This window comes from Eptesicus fuscus, chromosome 8 (assembly GCF_027574615.1).
Source record: "Eptesicus fuscus isolate TK198812 chromosome 8, DD_ASM_mEF_20220401, whole genome shotgun sequence".
Lineage (NCBI taxonomy): Eukaryota > Metazoa > Chordata > Mammalia > Chiroptera > Vespertilionidae > Eptesicus > Eptesicus fuscus.
In genome coordinates, this window is record NC_072480.1 from 60,225,753 (window position 1) to 60,248,511 (window position 22,759).

The following is a 22,759-nucleotide window of genomic DNA, read 5'->3' on the forward strand; positions in this document are numbered from 1 at the left end:
TATTATGAGATAGCACAAATCTTCAGCTCTATCTTGGTTTGATGGTAGAGATAGCCTCAAGCACGTTAGCTTGAGGCTGTTACACAGAAAAGCAAACCAGAAACTACAGCTAAGCATCTTCTGTGTTTGGGATCATCACCACAACAGAATGAGCTGTGCCAAATCTTTAGCTAAAGGAAGAACAGTGAGGATTAGTTTATTGTCAGGGTCTCAGCAACTGTGTGACTGGCCTCTTCTCTAGGGTAAGGCGTGAGCATCCTAAGCTTCTTCTGTGTATCTCTTATTGTTCAGATGTGTCTCCATTAAGGGTGCATATCCTTTGCGAAGTCTTCTGTACTGAAGGAAAGCCAGCAAGACAAAAAGACCGACCAAAACCACCAGCATTCCCATAACCACTGGGAGAGTCGTGGACCAACTTGGAGTTTCTTCAACTGAAATCAAAGCAGAAGAAAAAAGTCTGTGATTGGGATTTTCATCAGCTGAACACTCTTCACAAAGGAAAAAGTAAACCAATTTGCCTTTTACATGCGTTTTTGTTGATAAAGCAAAACAACACTAGCTAGAATAAAATGTATCTTCTCCTTCCTCGCCAACTACTTATCATATCCACAGTTGTTTTCTTTCTTAAGGAAGCAGGAAATGTCATTCCATTATTTAAATACAGCTTATTGCACCTTTAAAATTTTCTTACAATAAATACTTATACAAAATAAACCCTCCAAGGAAGTATATATAACTACTTCTGTGAGTTAGAAACTCATTTGTAAAAGTGCATGCTAAAACGGTATCTGGTGAACTGCAAAATATGCAACCCTCAGGTGGAGAATTTCTGCCATTGTCTCTACCTTCTTTATGGGATGATAAATGATCAAGACAGATCAGATGGGTTATTATAACAGGAGACATTCAATAGCAGGAACAGATAAAATTGGTACCCATTTAGATAGTTGTGAATAAAATCTGAATCTTCTACATGAGAAATCTGATCCTCTACTCAAATGTATTTTATAATCACTCTTCCACAAAATTAATGGATATTATTTCTAGTAAATTTATACCTACTTGTCTTTTTTTTTTTTTTTTAAGTATCTTAGCCTGGATGGCTGTTCTTAAATTCAGTTTCTCTACAATAGGTTCTTGTTCTATATCCTACACTTATCTAAATGTAGATTCTCCTTCTTGTTCTTTTCTTTCAATCCCACAGAGGGCTCCGACCCATCCTGATGGGATTCCCCCAAAAGGATTTTAATTTGTCTCCTTTTGCTCTAATCGAGCAGCATCTTTTGCCAATCTCAGTTTCTTAAAACAGAGATTTTGAGTCTGCATTTCTTTGTTCAGGAACCAAAAATGATTGTCTTTTGTTATTGTCCAAACTGCCCTGCCTAGCTTTTTAAAAAATTAATATTATTTTTTAATTATGGTAAAATACACATAACATCTATTTTACCCCCTTAACCATGTTTATGTATATAGTTCTGTGACATTAAGTACATTCACACTGTTGTACAATTACCACCACCATCCATCCACAGAACTTTTTTCATCTTGTAGAACAGAAATGGTAACCCACCCATCTCCCTACCCCCCAGCCCAGATCCTGGTGACCACCATTCTACTTTCTATCTCTATGAATTTAACTATTCTTGATACCTCGAAGAAGTGGAATCATACAGTTTTGGGCCTTTTGTGACTGCTTTATTTAACTTGGCATACTGTCTTCAAGATTCATTCTTGTTGTACCACATGACAGTATTTTCTTTCTTTTTAAGGTTGAATAATACTCCATTGTATGCATATGCCACCTCTATTTATCCATTCATCCATCAATGAACCCATCCATCAATGGGTTGCCTTCACCTTATGTCTACTGTGAATAAAGTTGCTATGAACAGAGTTATACAAACATCTGTTTGATTACTTGCTTTCAATTCATTGGGATATATATCCAGAACCTGATTTGCTGGCTCATATGGTAATTCTATGTTTAATTTTTTTTTTTTTTTAGGAAATTTCATATTGTTTTTCCACAGAAGCTATGCCATTTTACATTTTGACCATCAGTGCACAAGACTTCCAATTTCTCCACGTCTTCATCAACACTTGTTATGTTCTGCTTTTTTTGTTAATAGCCATCCTAATAGGTAGAAAATGGTACCTAATTGTGGTTTCTGCCTAGTTTTTAAAGTCCTACATAATCAGGTCCTTCTCACAGATACAACTTTGTTTTGTTTTTTTAACTATTCAATGCCTATTTTTTTCTTTTTAAATTGAATTTATTGGGGTAACATTGGTTAATAAAATTATATAGGTTGCAGGTGTACATCACATATCCAACTTGAATTCACAATAATCTTCTACCGAAGCCTTATACTACAACCAGGATTTCTTCTCACAGTCCTCTATGTGGACTACCTGTGCCTTTCACAGTCCTGTGCCCTGCCCTTCTTCAATCTAAAATGTTGTCTTCTTTCCTCCTCGGCTACCTGAGATCTACCATCTCTTCGAATCTAGCTCAAAACCTACCTCCTTTCCCAAATCCCTCACTCTCTTCTCTGACTTCTGGTTATAGTTATGTTACCGCAGATGCAACTGTAAACGTATTTGTCAGACCAGTAAATGAGCATGAGTTTGTGTCTTCTAGTGAGTCAATGCTTTCAGGGCAAATTTAGACTCTCAGTCTATACCTCTTAACTGGCTGATTTCAGAGCAGGAAACATGGTCAAAATGCACATTGCAAACTTTTTGGTTATTTTATGTCCCAGAGAAAAGGAAAAGAAGTTTCAAAGAGATACCCTCAGTTGCCCACAGAAATGAAATTTCAAATCAGTAAGGAGAAGGAGCAGCAGTGGATGCAAATTAGAAGGAGAAGCAGGGGACAGGTTCTGGGGCCTGAAAGACTCTGAAGTCAGAGACAAATGTGAGCTCAAAAACGGTCCTAATTACTTTGTAGGTGGAGACTTAGTGAAGATGAGAAAGACACGAATGGGAAAAGCTACTGGCAGAGGGGATGTGTGTTTTTTTACTTCTTGACAAATTAAGGTATTTGTTATTATTTTAGCTTTCTTTCTCAACCTGTTCTAGGATTGTTTTTAATGAGGTATAATTGACATACAGCACATTATTAGTTTTAGGTGTACAACATAATGATTTAATATTTGTATATATTGCAAACTAAGATCCTTTAAATGGCACACAGAGCTATACTGGGGCCTAGGCAAAATAAAAAATAAAATAAAATAAAGTGCCCCTATATGAACTTACCAAAATATCCTTCTATATTTTGAACCAAGTAGGAAAAGCAAATGAAAAAAAACAACAATCTAAAAACATGTCTTAAAAAAAAAACATTAATTTATAAAATACACACATAAAGTCCCATGTAGCCCAATCTGTTAGCAGACGATGGTCAGTTTCACAAACCCCACCCAGCAGGGGTGGTATGGGATAATTGGAAAAAATGGTCCAGTTACAAAATACTTCAGGAATATAAAACAAACAACAGCCTGTCTTTATTTAAAATTTTGATAGTGAACTCATCAAAACATTTTTTGCATTAATTGTTTTAAAATATTGCACGATATTATTACATATCTAGATTACTAACATGTTTGGCCTCACCTGAAACTTTGTGGTCCAAACAAATGCTGCTCTTGCCTCACTCTAAACCCAGCCTTGCTTTCCAGCAATGATCTCCTGGGAGTCCCTCTCCACAAAAGGCTAGTGAATTTTGGCTTTACTAATTAGACAGTTCAAACCATGGCCAGCTTTTGATTAACTCAGACAAAATTGTCAAATCAAGTGTAGGAGTAGATATTTCCTCTGTGGAATAAGGTTTGTTCACAACTTTCAGTTTTCTAAAATAACAGTCATCCAACCTGTCCCTTTTCTGATATTTAATTAGTAGTTCAGAGGCTAATTTTACTAAATATCTGTATCCTAGAAAATTGCCAATAAAGTTAATTTGCTTCAATTTAAGGTCTTGGTTTACATTTATTTAAAAAAAGAAAGAAAGCTCCTTTAAAAGATGAATCACCCATTTAGAAGTTGTATTAGTTACCTGGCAGATCAATGGCATAGCTGTAGCCAAGCTGGTCTGCGGTTAAAAAGCATTCCTGATTAGTCACCGAAGGGAAGAAAGGAACCATGTTGTACATCCGATTGTGACCAATGGGTGCCAGCTCCTGAGGCCAGGCATCTGCGGAAGGATTGAATCTTCTCATCCACTCATCAAAAATGGCATCAGTAAAGGCATGGAGGACCTGCAAGACATTGAACATGACCTTTAACGTTTATCAGACTATTTCAGTTAGATCAACCTGGTTGGAGCTTTCTCTACTATGGAACGTGGGTCTTCTTGACATGAGCAACTCTGTATACCCAACCTAATATCAGTCACATGCTACTGGCATTTCAGTTAAGTTTTCAAGAATGTATAATGTAGCTCTCCAAACAGGATTTACAAACCCCTTTGTCAAGTGAACAGATGAAGGTTCTGTTGCAGATTTAACACTGGTTTGGGAACATTTGAGGCCTTCAACAAGTATAGGTTAATGATTAGTTCAGAAAAAGGGCAAGGATGTTGAGATACATAGCCTAGTCCAGTGGTCGGCAAACTGCAGCTCGCGAGCCACATGTGGCTCTTTGGCCCCTTGAGTGTGGCTCTTCCACAAAATACCACGTGCGGGCGCGCACCTACAGTGGGATTGAAACTTCGTGGCCCATGCGCAGAAGTCGGTTTTCAGCTCACAAAAGAAATTTCAATCGTTGTACTGTGGATATTTGGCTCTGTTGACTAATGAGTTTGCCGACCACTGGCCTAGTCAAATTTCAGGTGCTTTTGCTTTAACAGGAGAGATAGAAGAGGTTGCACTTACCAGTATTATAATACAAATGGACAGTTAAAAATATATCTGAAATGGGTTTTCACATTTTTCTCACCAGGAGTACCCTTCTGTGTACTCACTTGAGAACCCTCTCATTGGAATTTTGAGTATTATGCCAGCAAAAGAAAGTCTAAAAATGTTGTAATGTGCATAGTGCTTATTTTAATTTCCTCAAGGAAGCTGTTAAAGTTCTTAAATACAGAAATTATTACACTTTTTAAAACAGTCACAGCAAAATTTCCACATGTAGAGCCCTGATTTCACAACAGAATATAAATGTGAGTTCAGCTTAGGCTTTATGCCTGGTCGTTAGAGTTCCTCTTTCATTTCTAGACTGTAAGTTCAAGGAGCTCAGAGACACTGTCTGCTTTTCTTTCCATTGTGTCCCCAGGGCCTGTCACCCCAGGGCCTGTCACATGGGAGAGGAAGGTACTTATTTCAATAAATACTCAATAATAAATGTATTCATCCATTCATCATTGTTACTTCTATCCCAAATATAGCACTGGTCAAATTATACTATAATGTTATTTATTTATCTATTTCCCCTAACAAGACCCCTAACCCCTAAATGTCAGAGATAAGGTCTCTTTGCCTTTGAAGCTTCAAGCTTAGCGTGCAACCTGGACAAAATTGATGCTGAAGAAGTATTTGTTGGCTGACAGTGTCGTGCAAAGTAGTTATATTTTCTGTACAATCGACCCAAACAGGCACCTTTCTAGCTGGTCTGCAAAGTCATTCCTTCCGTTTTCTGGCATCAGAATCTCTCAGGCACGAAGGAACTCAATGGTCCCTGTCCAGGCACATCTTCCCTGCTTGCCCACAGTCAGAATTCTTTGCTCTTTGCACTTCTTAAACCGCTTTAAATGCATTGCCCTTCTGGCTTGTATTACTACTATCTATTCAGTAGATAACATTTTCGTATCTTACCCGACGTTCCTTGCGGTTTAGTTGCCCCCGGTCAGGTAACAATGGAGGCTTTCTACATTGTCTCAAGTAGTTGCATTCGGGATAGTAACAGAAATCAAGTTATTTACTGAAGGGAATTTGTTGTCATGAGTAAATTTTTAAAGTTTATAGCAGAGACAATCATCTTAAAAACCAAAATATCAAATTATAAGGCCTGGGATTTTAGAGAGATAAAGGATTTTTTAATTCTAAAGTCTTGGCTTTGAGTAACAAAATTTAAATCCCAAAAGAATAAAGGCATCCCTAGCTGGTTTGGCTCAGTAGATAGAGCGTCAGCCTGTGGACTGAAGGGCCCCTGGTTCGATTCCAGTCAAGGGCACATGCCTGCGTTGCATGCTTGATCCCCAGTAGGGGGCGTGCTGGAGGCAGCCAATCGATTCTCATCATTGATACTTCTTTTTTGTTTTTTTTGTTTTTCTTCTTTTGTCTCATCATTGATATTTCTATCTCTCTCTCCCTCTCCCTTCCTTTCTGAAATCAATAAAAAAAAAGGATAAAGAATAAAGGCGTAGTTTATTGCAAAAAGCAACAACTTTGGAAGAATACTCGATAATGCAAGTGATTGATGTTTCTCACAAGTAGTGTTCAAAAAGAGTCATCTTTGAGAAGGGTCACCATCCCTAGGAAAGGAGCTAAGCATTTGTCGTTGGTGTATGTCCCTGAAAAAGGTGCCACATGCCCTATGTCATGGGAAGTCCAGAGAAGGTTAGGCATTTCCCAGAGAGGGAGGGTGTGGCCTGGGGAGACTGGCTGCCTCAAATGCAAGTTTTGCCTCAAGTATGGAGCCCAAGCACTACAGTGGGACTGTCTGAGGGTGGCAAGCACTGTTGGTTGCTTACTCAATGTCCATTCCCCTCTTTCTCCTTAGTGAACTTGCTTTGCATTTTGAGTGAAGGACTATGCCAAACTATCCATGAGATTTAAGTAGAAGTCGTTGGATGGGACTTCTAGGGAAGCTCTTTAAAGGTGATTGTTTCACTCTCAAAGTGCCCCTTCCTCTCTTTCTATTTCTTCTTGCTGCCTCTTGGAATGTGGGTGTGGCTGCAGCAGCCTTCAAGCAAAGAAGAGCCAACCAGCAAAGTTAAGAAGCCACTCACCAAGGACCAAAAAGACAGGAAGTGTCCGTGATGGCTGGACTGCCTGCCCCTGGAACTCTTCCACATAAAGAAAAAGATAAACTTCTTTTTGGTTTAGGTTTCTGTAATTTGGTTTCCTGTTCTAAGCAGTTGAGACAAATCCTAAGTGATACATGGGGAAAGTATCTAGGGCTATATCAGAATGTATTTTCCAAAGAAGTCCACACAATATTTCTTGAGCTGTAAGATACTGTCTGAATTGAAGTCAGAAATCAAATTGTGATTAGAAAAAAAGACAAGAGACTCTCGGGACATAGAAAGCTCCAGATTTAGTGCTGCAAGAGGCAAATAACTTTTGGAAAGCACCAGAATTCGCCCAGTGCAAAGTGTAAATAATAAAGGAGGGGACAAGGCTCTTAAAGCAATTCACAATGTGAAGAGATAAAAGAACAGGAAAAAGTAATAGGGAGAGATTATAGGTCTCAGAAGGGCTATAAAACATTATACAATAAATGCTCTGGTAGGAACTCTATACAGAGAACCCAATTTATGCAGTTTAAAGGGGTAGTGTGTGCCAAGAAAATGCAAAGAATGCAATAAGCAAAATCCTGGAAGCAATAACATATCCATAGGCTAGAAAGAGAAGTAATGCAACCTGTAGAATAGCTACAGGAAGGGGAAAAAACACCAAATTTTAACGTGGAGGCACTATTGAAGAAAACGCGATTGCATGGGCTTTTAATGTTTAAAATTTTTTTTAATGTAACCCTTGCAGAAGAAATCAATTAATCGACAAATATTGTACTTATAGGCATAAAGAAACTTAACAAATTACAGATAAAAACATGCATATCTTCAAGGTCAGTGGGGGATGAAATTACTATCAAACTTAACCTTAACTAAGATGGTAGCAAGTTCAGAACCTTGCCACACAGGTGACAGGACAAGAGTATTTGCATCTGGAGGAACAGTACCGTAAGAACCAGGGGCTGGCTGCAAAGACATCTGTACGTTACCAAAGACCAGCACACAGTGTTCAGCATTTGGATTCACGTGTGCTATCCAGAGACGACATTCGATTCAGACTGGCTCTTACTGTAGTCACATGCCAATGCTCTGGCCCTCTGAGAATTTATGTGTGAGTGCTTAAGTCCCAAAAGAGACCACAGTTCTATATGGGAAATTCCAATTTAGAACTTAAGGTAGATGACATAATGAAAACATTGGGTCCGAATTTCTACATATGAGGATTCCTAATGGTAATTCCTAAAAAACATATTTAATCATGCTTGTTATTTTATAGTAATATTTATTTATTCTTGCCTTGTTCTACCAAGGATTTGAAGCAGTATATAATTGGGATGTTGCGTTTGCATTTTCCTGAATAAGCCATATGCAATAGGCATGGGATAGTTAAATCATACCCAAGCTTCTACTTCCCTCTGCCACGGGGAGATGTGTACTCCACACACAGTGGACTTGGAAAAAGACAGGAAACCATAATAATAAAAAATTTGAATAATAGTCTTCTAGGCAGTGCACAGCCAAAATGATGTATTTCCCATTTTACTAGACAGTAGGTCCTCAAAAATGTTGTTTTATTTGTCATTTTGTTATAACATTAATAAAAAGAAGAAAATAAAAACAAAACAAAATGATTCCCAGCCAGGGCCACTGTCTGTGTGCAGTTTGCACGTTCTCCCCATGTCTGCATGGGGTTTTTTTAAGGAACTTCAGTTTCCTCCCACATCCCAAAAGTGTGCCTGGTAGGTGAAGTGGGGTGTCTACATTGTGCCCGTCTGAGAGAGTGTGGGCCTGTGCGTGAGTGTGCCCTGTGATGGAAGGGCGTCCTGTCCAGGGTAGGCGCTTGCCCTGTGCCCTGAGCTGCTGGATAGGCCCCACCCACCTGAGACCCTGAACTGGAACAAGCAAGTTGGAGAATAATTATCTTAACTTCGTTTTACTCATCTTTCTCAAATGTATGAATAGCTCACATTTATTTCAATATTTAATGTTAGGAGTGTTGGGGGTCTTTATTTAGAAATTTGGTGATGTTTTTGTGACCAGAAATATGCCATAGGAAATGAACTCTTGTTTCTATCCGTTAGCCTACATTAAAATTGGTTTTATTACAATGTCATTTCACTTAAAGTCGAACTTTCTAAGAACACATTGATGACATTAATTGAGGATGTACTGTAATTTTCTTTCTATCCTTCCCTATGCACCCTTTCAGACAGAGCATCCTGAGCAGACAGAATAAGAGGTGTTTTTCAGGCATTTGGAGGAGTTATATAGTTAGGGAAAGCACACTTTCTGTATAGATTTGTTTAATAACATCGCATTCAAAATACACATATCCTATATAATAAAGATGTAATATGCAAATGGTCGTTACGCCATGAAGTGTAATGACCGACCACGTAACGACTGGGTCATGGATCAGCAGGAGGGTGGGGCAGAGAGCTACAAGCAGGCGGTGGAGAGCTACAGGAGGGGGCAGGGCAGCAAGCTATGGGGAGGTGGGGTGGCAGGAGGGAGCTACAGGAGGGTGGGGCAGCAGGCGGAGAGCTACTGGAGGGTGGCAGTGAGCTATTGGCAAGCTACTGGCGCACGGATTCGTGCACAGGGCTACTAGTGTATATATAAAATATATACAAGATATAATAGCAGCATACTAAAAGAAATTTCAACAGCATTAAAATTCAGTTGCTAAATCCTGCAAGAAGGAAGCTTGTAGTTTAAGGGTGAAACTTTAAACTGGTGTAAACAGGACTACCAGAAGGTTCTGCTATTAGTATGTCAACTTTAAAAAGCAGTGACCAGCACAGCTGGCATGGCTCAGTGGTTGAGCGTCAACCTACAAACCAGGAGTCACAGTTCAATTCCCGGTCAGAGGCATGCAGGAGGCAGCTAATCAATGATTCTCTCTCATTATTGATGTTTCTATATCTCTCTTCCTCTCCCTTTCTCTCTGAAATCAATAAAAATACATGTTTTAATAAGTGACCAGTTCAGCATTCCTCATAACCAGACAATACAGGTTGAAGAAAGAGCCAAGGTGATGTTAGAAGAGATTCTAGATAACTGAGACACTCCCAGGCCATTCATGGCTAAGGAATCACTGAAGTTCTAGGAGAGAGTAACTCAAAAATCAATGCTAGACCATCTTAGATTTGTATATAAATTATTGTTTGCCATTATACTACTTAATTTCAACAATAATGCAGTGTATATAGTTCATCTCTTTGTACAGGTTTAGTTTTTCTCAGTAGAGTATGGATTTATCCTTATAAAGTCTAGAGTTGAAGAGTACCCCTTCAACTCCATCTAGCCATTTAGCACCTGCCAAGTTAAAAAAAAAAAAAAAGTATTCCCCAAACTGAGCCTATAGAAATCCTGCCACCCTGAAAAGCCTGCCCAAGCAGGTGGCCAGCCACCCTCTCTGGCACCTCAGCTCTTACAAAACTCATCAAGATGTTATACTATTTATGAATATATGTATAACATACATATAGTAAATAAACAAATGTGGCATTTTAAAAATGTGAATGCTTACTCATCATAAAACCAATGCCCTATCAAGCAAAATTATTCAAACCTGTCCTTTACCAATTAGTGTTAATTCCTATTAACCTGATCTAACAAGACTACATTTCCTCAGCTATAATGAAAGCAATTATGAAGGGATCAAATTTAGAATTGTCTAAAATGATAAAAGGCAAAATTATAGCTAGAAACATGACATGGGGAAAGGTTCAAGTATGAAACTTCTCTTGTGTTCTCTGCATGGCCACTTACTGGTTCATATGACCTTCTACTCAAGTCTTAGCGCCTCTGAACTTTCTTTTCCCCACATGTTCACATTTTTGTGAAGTTAAAAGATTATGTTTGCATAACATCTTGTATAGAGACACATTAATAGATACTCAATAGCATAACATTGTCCTAACAAAAATGTATTGAGCATCTTACTAAATGCCAGGCACTGTTCTGGAGGTTAGAAATGGTGTCAATGATCACATTAGCTCCTCATAAGCTAGTGAAAGCTGAAAAACACATTTTATATGAACAGTGTTATGTTTTCATGAAAAGTAAGATATCAAAAGCACATGTTGTATTTTGTTACTAACTTACATAGAGATCTCTTTTACTAATTCTCTTATGAAACGTTGTTTTTTCTCTTCCCAGAAGTTATCCTAACAAACAGACAGCTCATGGAAATACAAATGATTCTTTAAATATATTTTAAAAGGTGCTGAACATCATTTATAAGAAGAGAAAGAAAAAATAAACTTACTGAAGTACCATTTTCACTTCTTATCAGGTTGGCAAAGATTACAAAGTATAATAACACACTGTACTAATGAGAGAAAGCAGAAAATCTGTCACTCTGCTACATGGCTGGTAGAGGGAAAATCAGTTAACCTTCTAAAAGGCAATTTGGCAGCATCTATAAAAATTTCAAAGACATTTATTTAATTTTTGACCCAGCGATTCTAGTCTCTCAACTTACCCTACATATTCACTTATTGCAGCATTGTTTGTAAAGCAAAAGATTATAAGTCACCCAAATGCCCATCAATAGGAGACTGATTAAAAATTTCAGGGTAAATCCATTCTATAGAATACCATACATCCTTAAAAAAAATGAAAAGAAATAAGAAAACCTGATATGGAGTAAAAAAAAAAAAACTGGTATGGAGTGATTTAGAATAGGAAAATATAAATGAAGTCACAGAAGTGTCTATGGTATGCTACATATAAGTAAAAAAGTAGTAAGAAATCTATAAACATATGTGTCCATATTAATAAAACAATAAATCAAATCAGGGAGAACAGAGGAAATGATCTTGGATAGCAGGGAGATACTTGTGGATAGTTTCTTCAAACTGTGCCTTTACATTGCAACCACTTATGTGCATTATCTATTTAAAAATTTTAAAAAAATTTAGAAAATTATATAATAACCTAAAATGTGTGCATTATAATTGCAAACATAAAAGAATATAAAAGAAAATAAGTAGAAAAGTTGAGAGGGAATTATGGACATTTTAAAACCTTTGTGACAATATTTCTTCAACTGTGAATCATTAAAAATCATGAAACCATTAAAAATTTTAAATGACATAAAAAATTCTTGTTACTCAAAGTACTAGTCTAATTATGACTTTTTAAAGAAAGAGAAATAAAATAGATCTATTTTTATAAGTGCTTCACTCTTGGGGAGAGAAAAGCATTGTCCTATGTACTCCTTTTTTTTAAATTGCAACTGAAATCATATTGACTCAGATATTTTATACTTGTTATTTTTACTAATTATTAATATTACTAATTTTACTGCAGCCTAGAATAGTTGTCAGAAGGGGTCTTACAGGATTAACCTAGTGTAATCCACCAGATCTTTGTTTTCAGAAACTCGTTTTCTCTTTTCTTGCTTTAGATTCCTAAATTCCTACTTTATTCAATTGACTGTCAATGTTAGGAAATGCCAGTGGTATTAAGGCTCTTTGTATGTCTTATTACCTTTAAAATTTCAGTGTAAAAGGTGGAGAACAAATATGAGCTGTTCAGTGGGTATTAGCCATCAACCTGCTCATTCCCCAGCCACTGAGGATTAGAAAGAATTAGAACTTACCAGTGTACTTTCTAAAAGGAAAAGATCCCTAGCTGGTTTGGCTCAGTGGATAGAGTGTCGGCCTGCGGACTGAAGGGTCCCAGGTTCAATTCTGGCCAAAGGCACATGCCCGGGTTGCAGGGAGGCAGCTGATCAATGATTCTCTGTCTCATCATTGATGTTTCTATCTATCTCTCCCTCTCCCTTCCTCTCTGAAATCAATAAAGATATATTTTTTAAATAAATAAATAAATAAATAAATAAATAAATAAATAAAATGATAACACATGTACACTCTCAGAACAGTATCCTTAGAAATTGAGGAGAGGATTACCAGTCTCTAACATAGCTACTTTCGTGGCAGCTAACTCAACTATTTAACTCTACAGTCTATTAGATTTCCTCCTTTTTTTTTCCTAGGTTATATCTATATTTAATAGAAGACAGCACCACTTAGCTGTGACCTAATCTTATTTTCCATGGTAAATGTATGCATTCATTTATTTTAGAAATTATTAGAATTTCAGACATTAGTTCAGAGATTTTTTTTCTGATTTTATTATTATACCTTCTTTTACTCATTACTGTGATTACATATAACTTTATACCTCTCTTGCTGAAGAGATTTCACACAAAATAATTTTAATAAATACATTCAATATATTTGCATGAATTGCCTCATGATTTGAAATTCCAGAAGCTATAACTCTGTTCACTTAAATGCTTTAACCTGGTTCTCAATATGTGAAGAATCATTTAAAGCCAAATTGGTTTTACAATGAAACTCTTTGTAAATAGACTACACTATTTGTGAGTTCTGGAACTAGTGCTAAAACATTATTCCTTTGGTGCCTTCAAAGAAAGGCTGGGGCTTTTTGTTTATTTATATGCACATAACATATCCCAAAGAAAATAAAAAATTTAAATATTAAAGGCATTAAAAGTAATTAAGACAATGATGATTAAGCATCTAGTATCTTTGAACTACATGTAAGTCATGGAATTCCTCATCCATAAAGTCATAAGGTGGGCTTCCAGCTAGAACAGGAAGAGATATCTGACTAAAGAGATATCCCTACTGTAGAAAAGGGACATTGATCCTTAGAGCAGGGGTTAGCAAATTAAAGCCTATTACCAAATAGGGCTTAGCACCCATTTTTATAAATAAAGCTTTATTAGAACACCACCCTCATTTGTTTATACATTGTCTATGTCTGCTTTCATGCTAGTGGCAGAGTTAAGTAGCTGCAACAGAGATTGTCCAGCCTGCAAAGTCTAAAATACTTGTTATCTGGCCACTCAGAGAAAAATGTTGCCAAACTGCGCACACTTACTGGGCTTCCTCAAAAGGAGGAAATAAGACACAGCAGCCCTTGAGACTTAGGATGCTAAAAATCAAATTGCATGGATCATCATTATTCCCTTCAGTAGGAGAGAAAGATTTGGGGCATAATTCTCTATTTGTCAGAGGATTCTGCTTTTCCACTCATCATATTTTGGAGTCCTGGATAAGGAGTATTATGCCATTTTTTCTTATGAATATAAATGGTGTATACAAATGATTAATTGAAAGTGTATGTTTTAGGCCATAAAAAAAGAGTGAAATATTACCATTGCAACAGCATGGATGGACTTAGTGGGTAATGTGCTAAGTGAAATAAGTCAGGCAGAGAAAGACAAATACCATATGATTTCACTTATATGAACAATCTAAAGAACAAAATACGTGAACAAACAAAACAGAAACAAATCTTAGCTGTTATAAATTGTGCTGCTATGAACATAGGGGTGCATATGTCCTTTCTAATTGGTGTTTCTAGTTTCTTGGGAATATTCCTAGAAGTGGGATCACTGGGTCAAATGGCCTAAGTGCCCATCAGCAGATGAGTGGATTAAAAAAACTGTGGTACATCTACACAATGGAATACTACACTGCGGTAAAAAAGGAGTTCTTACCATTTGCAACAGCATGGATGGAACTAGAGAGCATTATGCTGAGTGAAATAAGCCAGGCAGAGAAAGATAAATATCACATGATCTCATTCATTTATGGAATATAATGAACAACATAAACTAATGAACAAAAATAGATCCAGAGACAGAGAAACATCGATCAGACCATTAAATCTCAGAGGAAAGGTAGGGGAGGGTGGGGGTAAGGGGGAAAGATCAACCAAAGGACTTGTATGCATGCATTTAGGCCTAACCAATGGACACAGACACCTGGGGGGTGAGGGCATGAGGGGGGGTGGGGAGGGTAATGGGGGAATAAGGATACATATGTAACACCGTAATCAATAAAGAAATTAAAAAAAAAAAAAAAAAAACAGAAACAGACTCATAGATACAGAAAACAAACTGATGGTTGCCAGAAGGGAGAGTGGTTGGAGGGCTGGGTAAAAAAGGTGAAGGGATTAAGAAGTACAAATTAGTAGTTACAGAATAGTCATGGGGATGTAAAGTACAGCATAGGGAATAGAGTCAATAATATTGTGATAACTATGTATGGTGCCAGGTGGGTGGGTACTTGAAATATCAGGGGTGTATCACTTTGTAAAATATATTATTGTCTACCTATTATGCTGTACATCTGAAACTAATATAAAATAATATTGAATGTCAGCTGCAATTGAAAAATTAAATTAAAAGAAAGAATATGTATTTTTTTTTTGTTTTTTTTTTATTTTGTCATTGATTTTTTTAAATTTCTTTATTAAGGTATTACATATGTGTCCTTACCTCCCCCCCCATTAGCCCCCCACTCATGCCCTCACCCCCTGTTGTCTGCGTCCATTGGTTAGGCTTATATGCATGCATACAAATCCTTTGGTTGATCTCTCCCCTTACCCCCACCCTCCCCTACCTTCCCTCTGAGGTTTAATGGTCTGATCAATGCTTCTCTGTCTCTGGATCTGGTTTTGTTTATCAGTTTATGTTGTTCATTATATTCAATAAATGAATGAGATCATGTGATATTTATCTTTCTCTGACTGGCTTATTTCACTTAGCGTAATGCTCTCCAGTTCCATCTATGCTGTTGCAAATGGTAAGAATTCCTTCTTTTTTACCCCAGCGTAGTATTCCATTGTGTAGATGTACCACAGTTTTTTTAATCCACTCATCTGCTGATGGGCACTTAGGCTGTTTCCAAATCTTAGCTATGGTGAATTGTGCTGCTATGAACATAGGGGTGCATATATCCTTTCTGATTGGTGTTTCTAGTTTCTTGGGATATATTACTAGAAGTACGATCACTGGGTCAAATGGGAGTTCCATTTTTTAGTTTTTTGAGGAAACTCCATACTGTTCTCCACAGTGGCTGCACCAGTCAGAATATGTATGTTTTAATAAAAACTTATTTAGAGATATATAGTATAGATAAATAGAAGTATAGCTATATAGCAAAGAAGGTAGGCACCAGAAATGCATGGTGTAAGCTGATGGCTGAGGTGATAACCGAAATAATGGAGTGAAATACCAAGTTAGAACAAGGCAGACATCTTACAGAAGAGCAAAGATGGCTGGGGAGACCTAACAGGTAAGCTCTCCCTCACCCCCCTTATTAGAGGTTGGGACCAATAGTCCACATCTGTGACACCCTCTTGCTACCACACAGATAGGAGAAACATTTTTTAGAAAGAAGGAACAGCTCCACCAATTGCTTCCATCTCGGGATTTCTTACAGCTCTCTCTTACCATGCTTTTATCTATCTGGGAGTCCAGAACTCTCCCTCAGCCTTCACACCACCAGGCAAGCTGAGAGTCGTGGCAGCTATACCTTTACCCTCCCTCTTCGAATCTCCTTTTTTTTTGTACTCTGGATGGAGTAATCATCATCTTTGAAATACCTCTGACTTTGTCTTGTCAGTAAATCGCCTTAAGGCACAACTGTCTGCTAAGGAGAACAAGAAGAATCTTAATTAAGGTTTGGAAATTCAAATGCAATACACAGTTTTCTAATTCTTTCCCACCAACTACTATAAAACACATTGATATTTTTGAGATATTCATGTTGCACTTGACAGTTTCTATACTGCCTTCATAATACCCTAATTTATTATGAGTTGCTTTAAGGAACACAACACTTTTACCCAACACCAGACAGAGGCTCTACATAGTTCAGTGAAGCTCCCACACTGCACAAGGCAGGACTGAGTAAAACTGATTTGATCTGTAATCCTGTGCACTTTTGATTTAGTCATGTGGCCTCCCAGGAGTCCAGAAAAATAAACTGCTATACTCTGATGGCTTCAGGATGCACTTTGCTATGGACTGAATTGTGACCCCACCCTCCCCCAAATCCATATGTTGAAGCCTTAATCTCCAATGTGATTACATTTGGATATGGGCCCCATAGGGCAGTAATTAAGGTTAAATGAGGTCATAAAGGTGAGACCCTAAGATGACAGGATTAGTGTTCTTCTAAGAGGACATTCCAGGAGCCCACTCCCTCTCTCTTTCTGCCATGTAAGGACACAGCAAGAAGGCAGAAGCCTTTCACCAGGAATCCAATAAGCCAGTGCTTTGATCTTGGACTTCCCAGTCCCCAGAACTGTGAGATATACATTTTGGTAGCCACCCCACCTGTGCTATTTTTCTGTGGCATCCTAGCAGACTAAAACACATTGCTAAGATTAACATTAAGGTGAGAAAAATTCTGGGGAGAAAAAGACCATATAGTGTTTGTTTGCTGCAGTACAATCTAATCTGAATAATAATATCAACTCGAAATACTGGCAAAATAAAAAAGGACCAGTAGTGAAATTTCTTCTTTAATTTCTCTGAAACCATCTATGCAAGACAGGTAAGTAAGCCAGGACAAGTGGAACAGGGAAACAGACAGACAGTTAAAAGGCCAAGCAGTTTACAGCTATCTAGAAAATCAGAAAACCCTATCTTCTGTAACCACGGACACTTAAGAGTAAATGGTTTACACTTCTCCCCAACCAGAGGGCAAATAGCTTAAATAACCCTACTCAGGAAGATAGATAACAGAAATCCAATTAATGTCATTTGTTCCAACACACCCAATGATGGATCAAGTTAAGGGAATAAATATCCTTTTGGTACATCAGCATAAAGCTGATGAATAGTCTGCTGAGATCCTGCCCTAAGACCTTCTTTAAACTCCCTTTAAAGCCCTCAAGACGAAGGACCCAGGGCACATTCTCACTCTCAGGAACACACCCACACCTTTCTTGCCCCCAGGTATTCATCTCCTAAACCCTAAGGCTCCCCATGAGACTTGCAACCAGGAGAGCAATAGGCAGCGGCAGCTCATCCCAGGCTAACCCCCTGAACCTGTCCCCAAGGCCCACTTTTCTCTGACTTTGTAGTGAGTCAAAGCAGCCCACCTCACCTCACCACTTTCTCATAAAATTTCTAGGGAGCCAAAGCAGCCCTGCCTAGCTTTCCTGTTGCTTCTTCTATTGTAAGCTCTTCCTTGTTTTATTGTCCCCAGCTTTAATAAACGTATTCTCAAAATCACCTGGACTCGTGTTATAAAATCTTTCCTAAACTAAATCAAGACCCCACAAGCTACCGGCCAGCCAGAGGCAGACCTGATGCAGACCCAATTTCTATCTAGTAACAACAGGACCAAATAATATACCTTGAAGTTTGCAGTCGACCCAGCTCAGTTTGTCATTTCAGCTCTACCAGGTTCTTTTATACTATATCAGAAGCCTCCTGCAATTGGGGGTGTGTAGTGGCCATATGTCCCCCATCTTAAGTAGATTTGCTACTAGGTGGTGTGTAACAATGAAAGCAAGTATAAGACCAAATTCTAGTAAACCCACAAACACTTATTAGTAAGTAGACACAGAAATAAATGAAAGAGCCTGTTCTTGTACACCCAGGGAAATCCATGCTCTCCTCTGGCAAGTGTCTTGCATGGAAGATTCACTCCAAAGCGGACACAATAATATCTGACAGCTGGAGCAGCCAATTCTCAATCAGAATGCTTTGCGAAGTGAGGTGACCAGAACCAAACACCAATTAGAGCTTTGGACTTTGTGTGCTGCTTCAAAGGTGCCAGATTGCTGGACTTCATGCAAGGGTCGTGGTGTGTGCAAAGTCCTTTCAGCCCACCATTTATCTTCAATACCACTAATTTCACCAATTATAAATCATTTCTAGTTATGCTGATTTATGGTATAAATTATGCTAAATTATGGCATAATAGTTAATATCATTAGGCTAATTTCTGAATCTACCTCTGGAAGGTAAACTCCTATCTAGGATCATTCTAAAGCGAACCATCTCCAGAGCACAAGTTTCTGATAAGGGGACTTCAAATGCTCTCTAACTACACCAATGGTGCAGATTAAAATTAATTTACACAGGCATATATCCCATTGTTTACACAGAGAATAAAACACATACCAAACTTCAATCTTACTGAAAAGCAAATAAATTCAATATATTATGTAGAAAATCTTTCATCTATGCTTCGGCTTTGAACTTACCACAAATATGGGATCATTGGCTGCAGAATGTGGCAAAGCATTTGTCCCATTCAGGAAGGAATGAACCAAATTATGAAGACTCATCACTTGGGAGTCCAGGGTTCCATCTGCTTTATCAAACCCCTCCAAGGCATTCCTGAGAAGAATTAGTATGTCAGCAACAACAGTCATGAATTGATAAAGGTTTTTCATTTGCCCCAGCCTACTTAATCATCTTCTAATTTGAGATTGGGTAGGGAAATGGGGAGCTCTGCCATGGCTCATTAACTAAGAAATAGCCTTAACTGTTAATGATGACCTCCTCTAAGAGGAGGGAACTCCTATTCAGCGCTGGTTCTTCACCTGCTCAGTTGGGTTATATCTCTTTAGTGTCTGTACGACAATTTTTTACCTTCACATCTGTCTCCCAGACCAGACAATGAACTCCTAGAGAGCAGTTTTCTGAGTTTTATTAATAGGACTCAGTACCACGCCCAGCACATGGTCTGTGATCAGTAAACATTTTTGAATCAACATATATTCTGATATTCCAATTTCTCAACTAAATAGACCTGCAGCTTGACTGTAATATATATTCAGTGTTCTAAACATATTCCCAAATTTCCCTTTCCTTTTTTTTTTTTTTCAACCTCCCCATTTTCAGTGTCCATACCCAACTCAGTGATCCTCAAATTTAAGCATACAACAGAATCCCTGGAGAAAAAACACTTATCTCATGCCCCACTTCCAGAGTTTCTGATTCGGTAGGTTCAGGTGGGGTCCTAACAATTTGTATTTCTAGCCAGTTCCTACGTGATGCCAATTATGGTTGTCTGGGCACCACACTTTGAGAACCACTCCCTTAAATCTATATGGAATTCAATCTGTGTCAAAAGCGTTTGTATCACAATGGAAAACTAATGCATGTTTATTTTCAAAACAATCTTAAAAGTTGCCCTTTATGTCACCTTTGTCACTACCCTGAGGACTGTGCCAGCCAATCACAGACCCTGAGATCTGTTGCACTTAGCACAACCTCTACATTTAAGTTCAGTCTACCCACGCCCTGACCCCAAATAACCCATCAGTTACATAATTTATACACAGGTAAGAAAGAAAACCAAGTTTGGGAGAAGAATATGAATCTATCCATCATTTCTTTTTAGAGTCTCATTTATCTTTGTTTAAAATATTACTTATACACATACATATTTCTCATAATTCTTAAAGTTTGTTTAGAGGGAGAGAATTATTAGCTGACCTTTAAATTTCAAGCAGGGTAATGTCATGCTGTGTTGTAATTTGGGTTACGTGAAGCCTGTAATTCCCCCTCTGAGATATCAGAACCCTATTTTAAGTTCTATGGCAGACAGATTTAAAAAAAAAAAAAAAAAAAAAACAGAAAAGTATAAGAAAGATCATGAGCAAAATTATTTTGGCAAATATTTTTAAAATACTATATTTGATGAGGTTCCCTGGTTCTGAAGACTATACCTATATGTGTATATAAATTAGAAATATTAAAATGTTGTTCTAAATAGCTAAAGTATTAAAACTGCACTATTAATTATAGTGGGTGGATGATGACTTTTCTAACACTAATTCCTGGTTATCCCCTCTTATCAAGCCCTCTCCATTACTTAGCTTTGTCTCCTAACACCTGGATTTCCTTTCAATTCATTTCAACCACAGACATGAAAACCTAAGTGCTGGACTTTAGAGCACATACCTGAAGCTGAAAGTAGAGTTCTGGAAGAAAGGAGGATTGTCAAACTTCTTGAGAGACAGACAATCTTCTATGTCTTTTAAGGATGGCAATTTCTCACCGTTTCTTCCCGCTTGATTTCTTCTCAACAAACCTTCATAGGTTCCATTACACAGGGTGACCCGGCGGTTGTAGTCATCTAAGCTAAGATTTGTACGGGGATTAAAAAGAATGTGTTGATAGTATCATAACTTTGCGCCAATCAAACCAACCAGGATCATACAATAAAATGTATTACATTTATCTTAAAGGGTCAAAGATATATGGTAAAAGTACTGCCTCCAAACGTAATTATGTATTAAAGACTTTCAAAAACATAGATGCAAAACTATGATATGTGAATAGGTATGCATAATCATTATACTTACTATTCCACTGGAGAGACTAAAAGAGGGTGTACAGATAAGATGTTGATTCCTATTATGTGCATTTGAATCTTGAATGACTGAAGAGAGAAGAGAGTGACCAGTACTATACAAGCTAAGCCAGTTGGGCAGAAGGGCCTATGTACTAGGAAAGCATTTAGGCAAGCTGAAGGCAAATGGAGGTGGTCAGAGTAAAAACAGATAAAACAATACAGAGAGGAGGTATTACGGCAAGCACTGTATTAGCAAATGCTCTAGGGCAGTGGGGATGGTCCTGTCAAGAACATGGAGGCTGCGAAAGTTCCATGCCCCCAAAAGATTATATTCCCCATGCCTGTTGTGGTCTGACATTCCACCATCAGAATGCCATCCCACTGATAGAAATCAAAATTTAGAGCTGTTTCTGTGTGGGTTTTAATGGATAGTACCAGGGATGCGAGAGTAGAATCAACGCACAGGAGGATGGAAGAGGCCAGTTCCCTAAAACGAGGCAGGGGAGAAATACAAAGCAGGCCTCCAAGGCAGCGTTTCCAAGTGTGTTCCAGTGAGATGGTCTGTGAAATAAGGGTGCCAGGGTCACATAAGTGTAGGCCCCTCTTAAAGAGTAATAATAACGCTCATAGAAGAAAAGCCCTGAGACATTCTGAAACTAAAATAACTTCTTTCGTCAGCATTCCCTAAATTTATAGAAATCTCTCTCACATACCACCTAGTGATACCGCAAGGCATTATGAGAAGCGGTGCTTCATGAAATTATGCTAAGGCACGTAAAAAGCACCTGTTAACACCCCGGTGTGGAGTGGAGCGCTGTTCAGAGGGCTGTAGAAAAGCTTAGGATAGAGCGATGGGACCCTGCCAGCTAGGCTTCCACCCCTGAATGTACGCACATGCCCCGGCTCGGGGGTGTTGACATTGAAGCTTTGTGCCCTGGAACAGTCAAAAGACACCGGACAGGGGAGCTAGATCAGCAGGGTGACAAACAAGATTTTGTAAGAAGCAAATGAATAAAGGAAGTCCTCTTGGGAAATTTTTTTTCTGAAATCTGTGCCAGGAAAGAAAAACAAATTCAAGGACTCGCTGAGGACAGACTTCTTCCTGGGCTGCAGGCTGCTTACCTTCTTCTGTGTTCTTTAGTACTTAGAGCCTGTCCTCCCCCTAGCCCATCCCCCATCCCTCTCAACTCCTCGCACCCTATGGTCCAGCCACACCACACTGCTTCCAAAGACTTTCTAGCTTCATATGTGATATTCCCTCCACCTAGGACACACTTCTCACCCTCCTCTACTTGGCTGAGATCTGCACCTCCTTAAAGTCTCAGAATAATCATCTCGCCCTCTTAGATTCTTTCCTCTCCTTGGCTTTGCACATACAGCTATTATGATACTTCCCACCTTGTGTTGTAACTTGTTTACAAGCATTCCACCTTTGTAAATATAAAACAATATTTTTAAAAAGCTATATTTTATTCATCCTTATATTCCCAGCACTATTACGATGCTTAGAATATGACTGGTGCTAAAATAGTTGATCTCAAAATGATGGCCAAGCACATTCAGCTCACAAATGTGACTTTCATAATTTTTTTTTTTAAATCCTCATCCAAGAATATGCTTTTTTACTGATTTTAAAGAGGGAGGA

The 22,759-nt window shown here is 38.2% G+C and overlaps 1 protein-coding gene across 1 annotated transcript in view; it reads right to left on the bottom strand.

The window, feature by feature from the left end:
• Nucleotides 1-204: 204 nt before the first annotated feature.
• DCT (dopachrome tautomerase) overlaps nucleotides 205-22,759 on the bottom strand; it is a 31,676-nt gene continuing 9,121 nt past the window's right edge. Inside the window, exons 5-9 of the mRNA XM_054720248.1 lie at nucleotides 20,721-20,900; nucleotides 19,013-19,148; nucleotides 4,058-4,259; nucleotides 3,619-3,624; nucleotides 205-431 (exon numbers count right to left, since the gene is read on the bottom strand). Coding sequence (XP_054576223.1) covers nucleotides 259-431; nucleotides 3,619-3,624; nucleotides 4,058-4,259; nucleotides 19,013-19,148; nucleotides 20,721-20,900 — 697 coding nt within the window. The 3' untranslated portion in view covers nucleotides 205-258. The remainder of the gene's footprint in view (nucleotides 432-3,618; nucleotides 3,625-4,057; nucleotides 4,260-19,012; nucleotides 19,149-20,720; nucleotides 20,901-22,759) is intronic.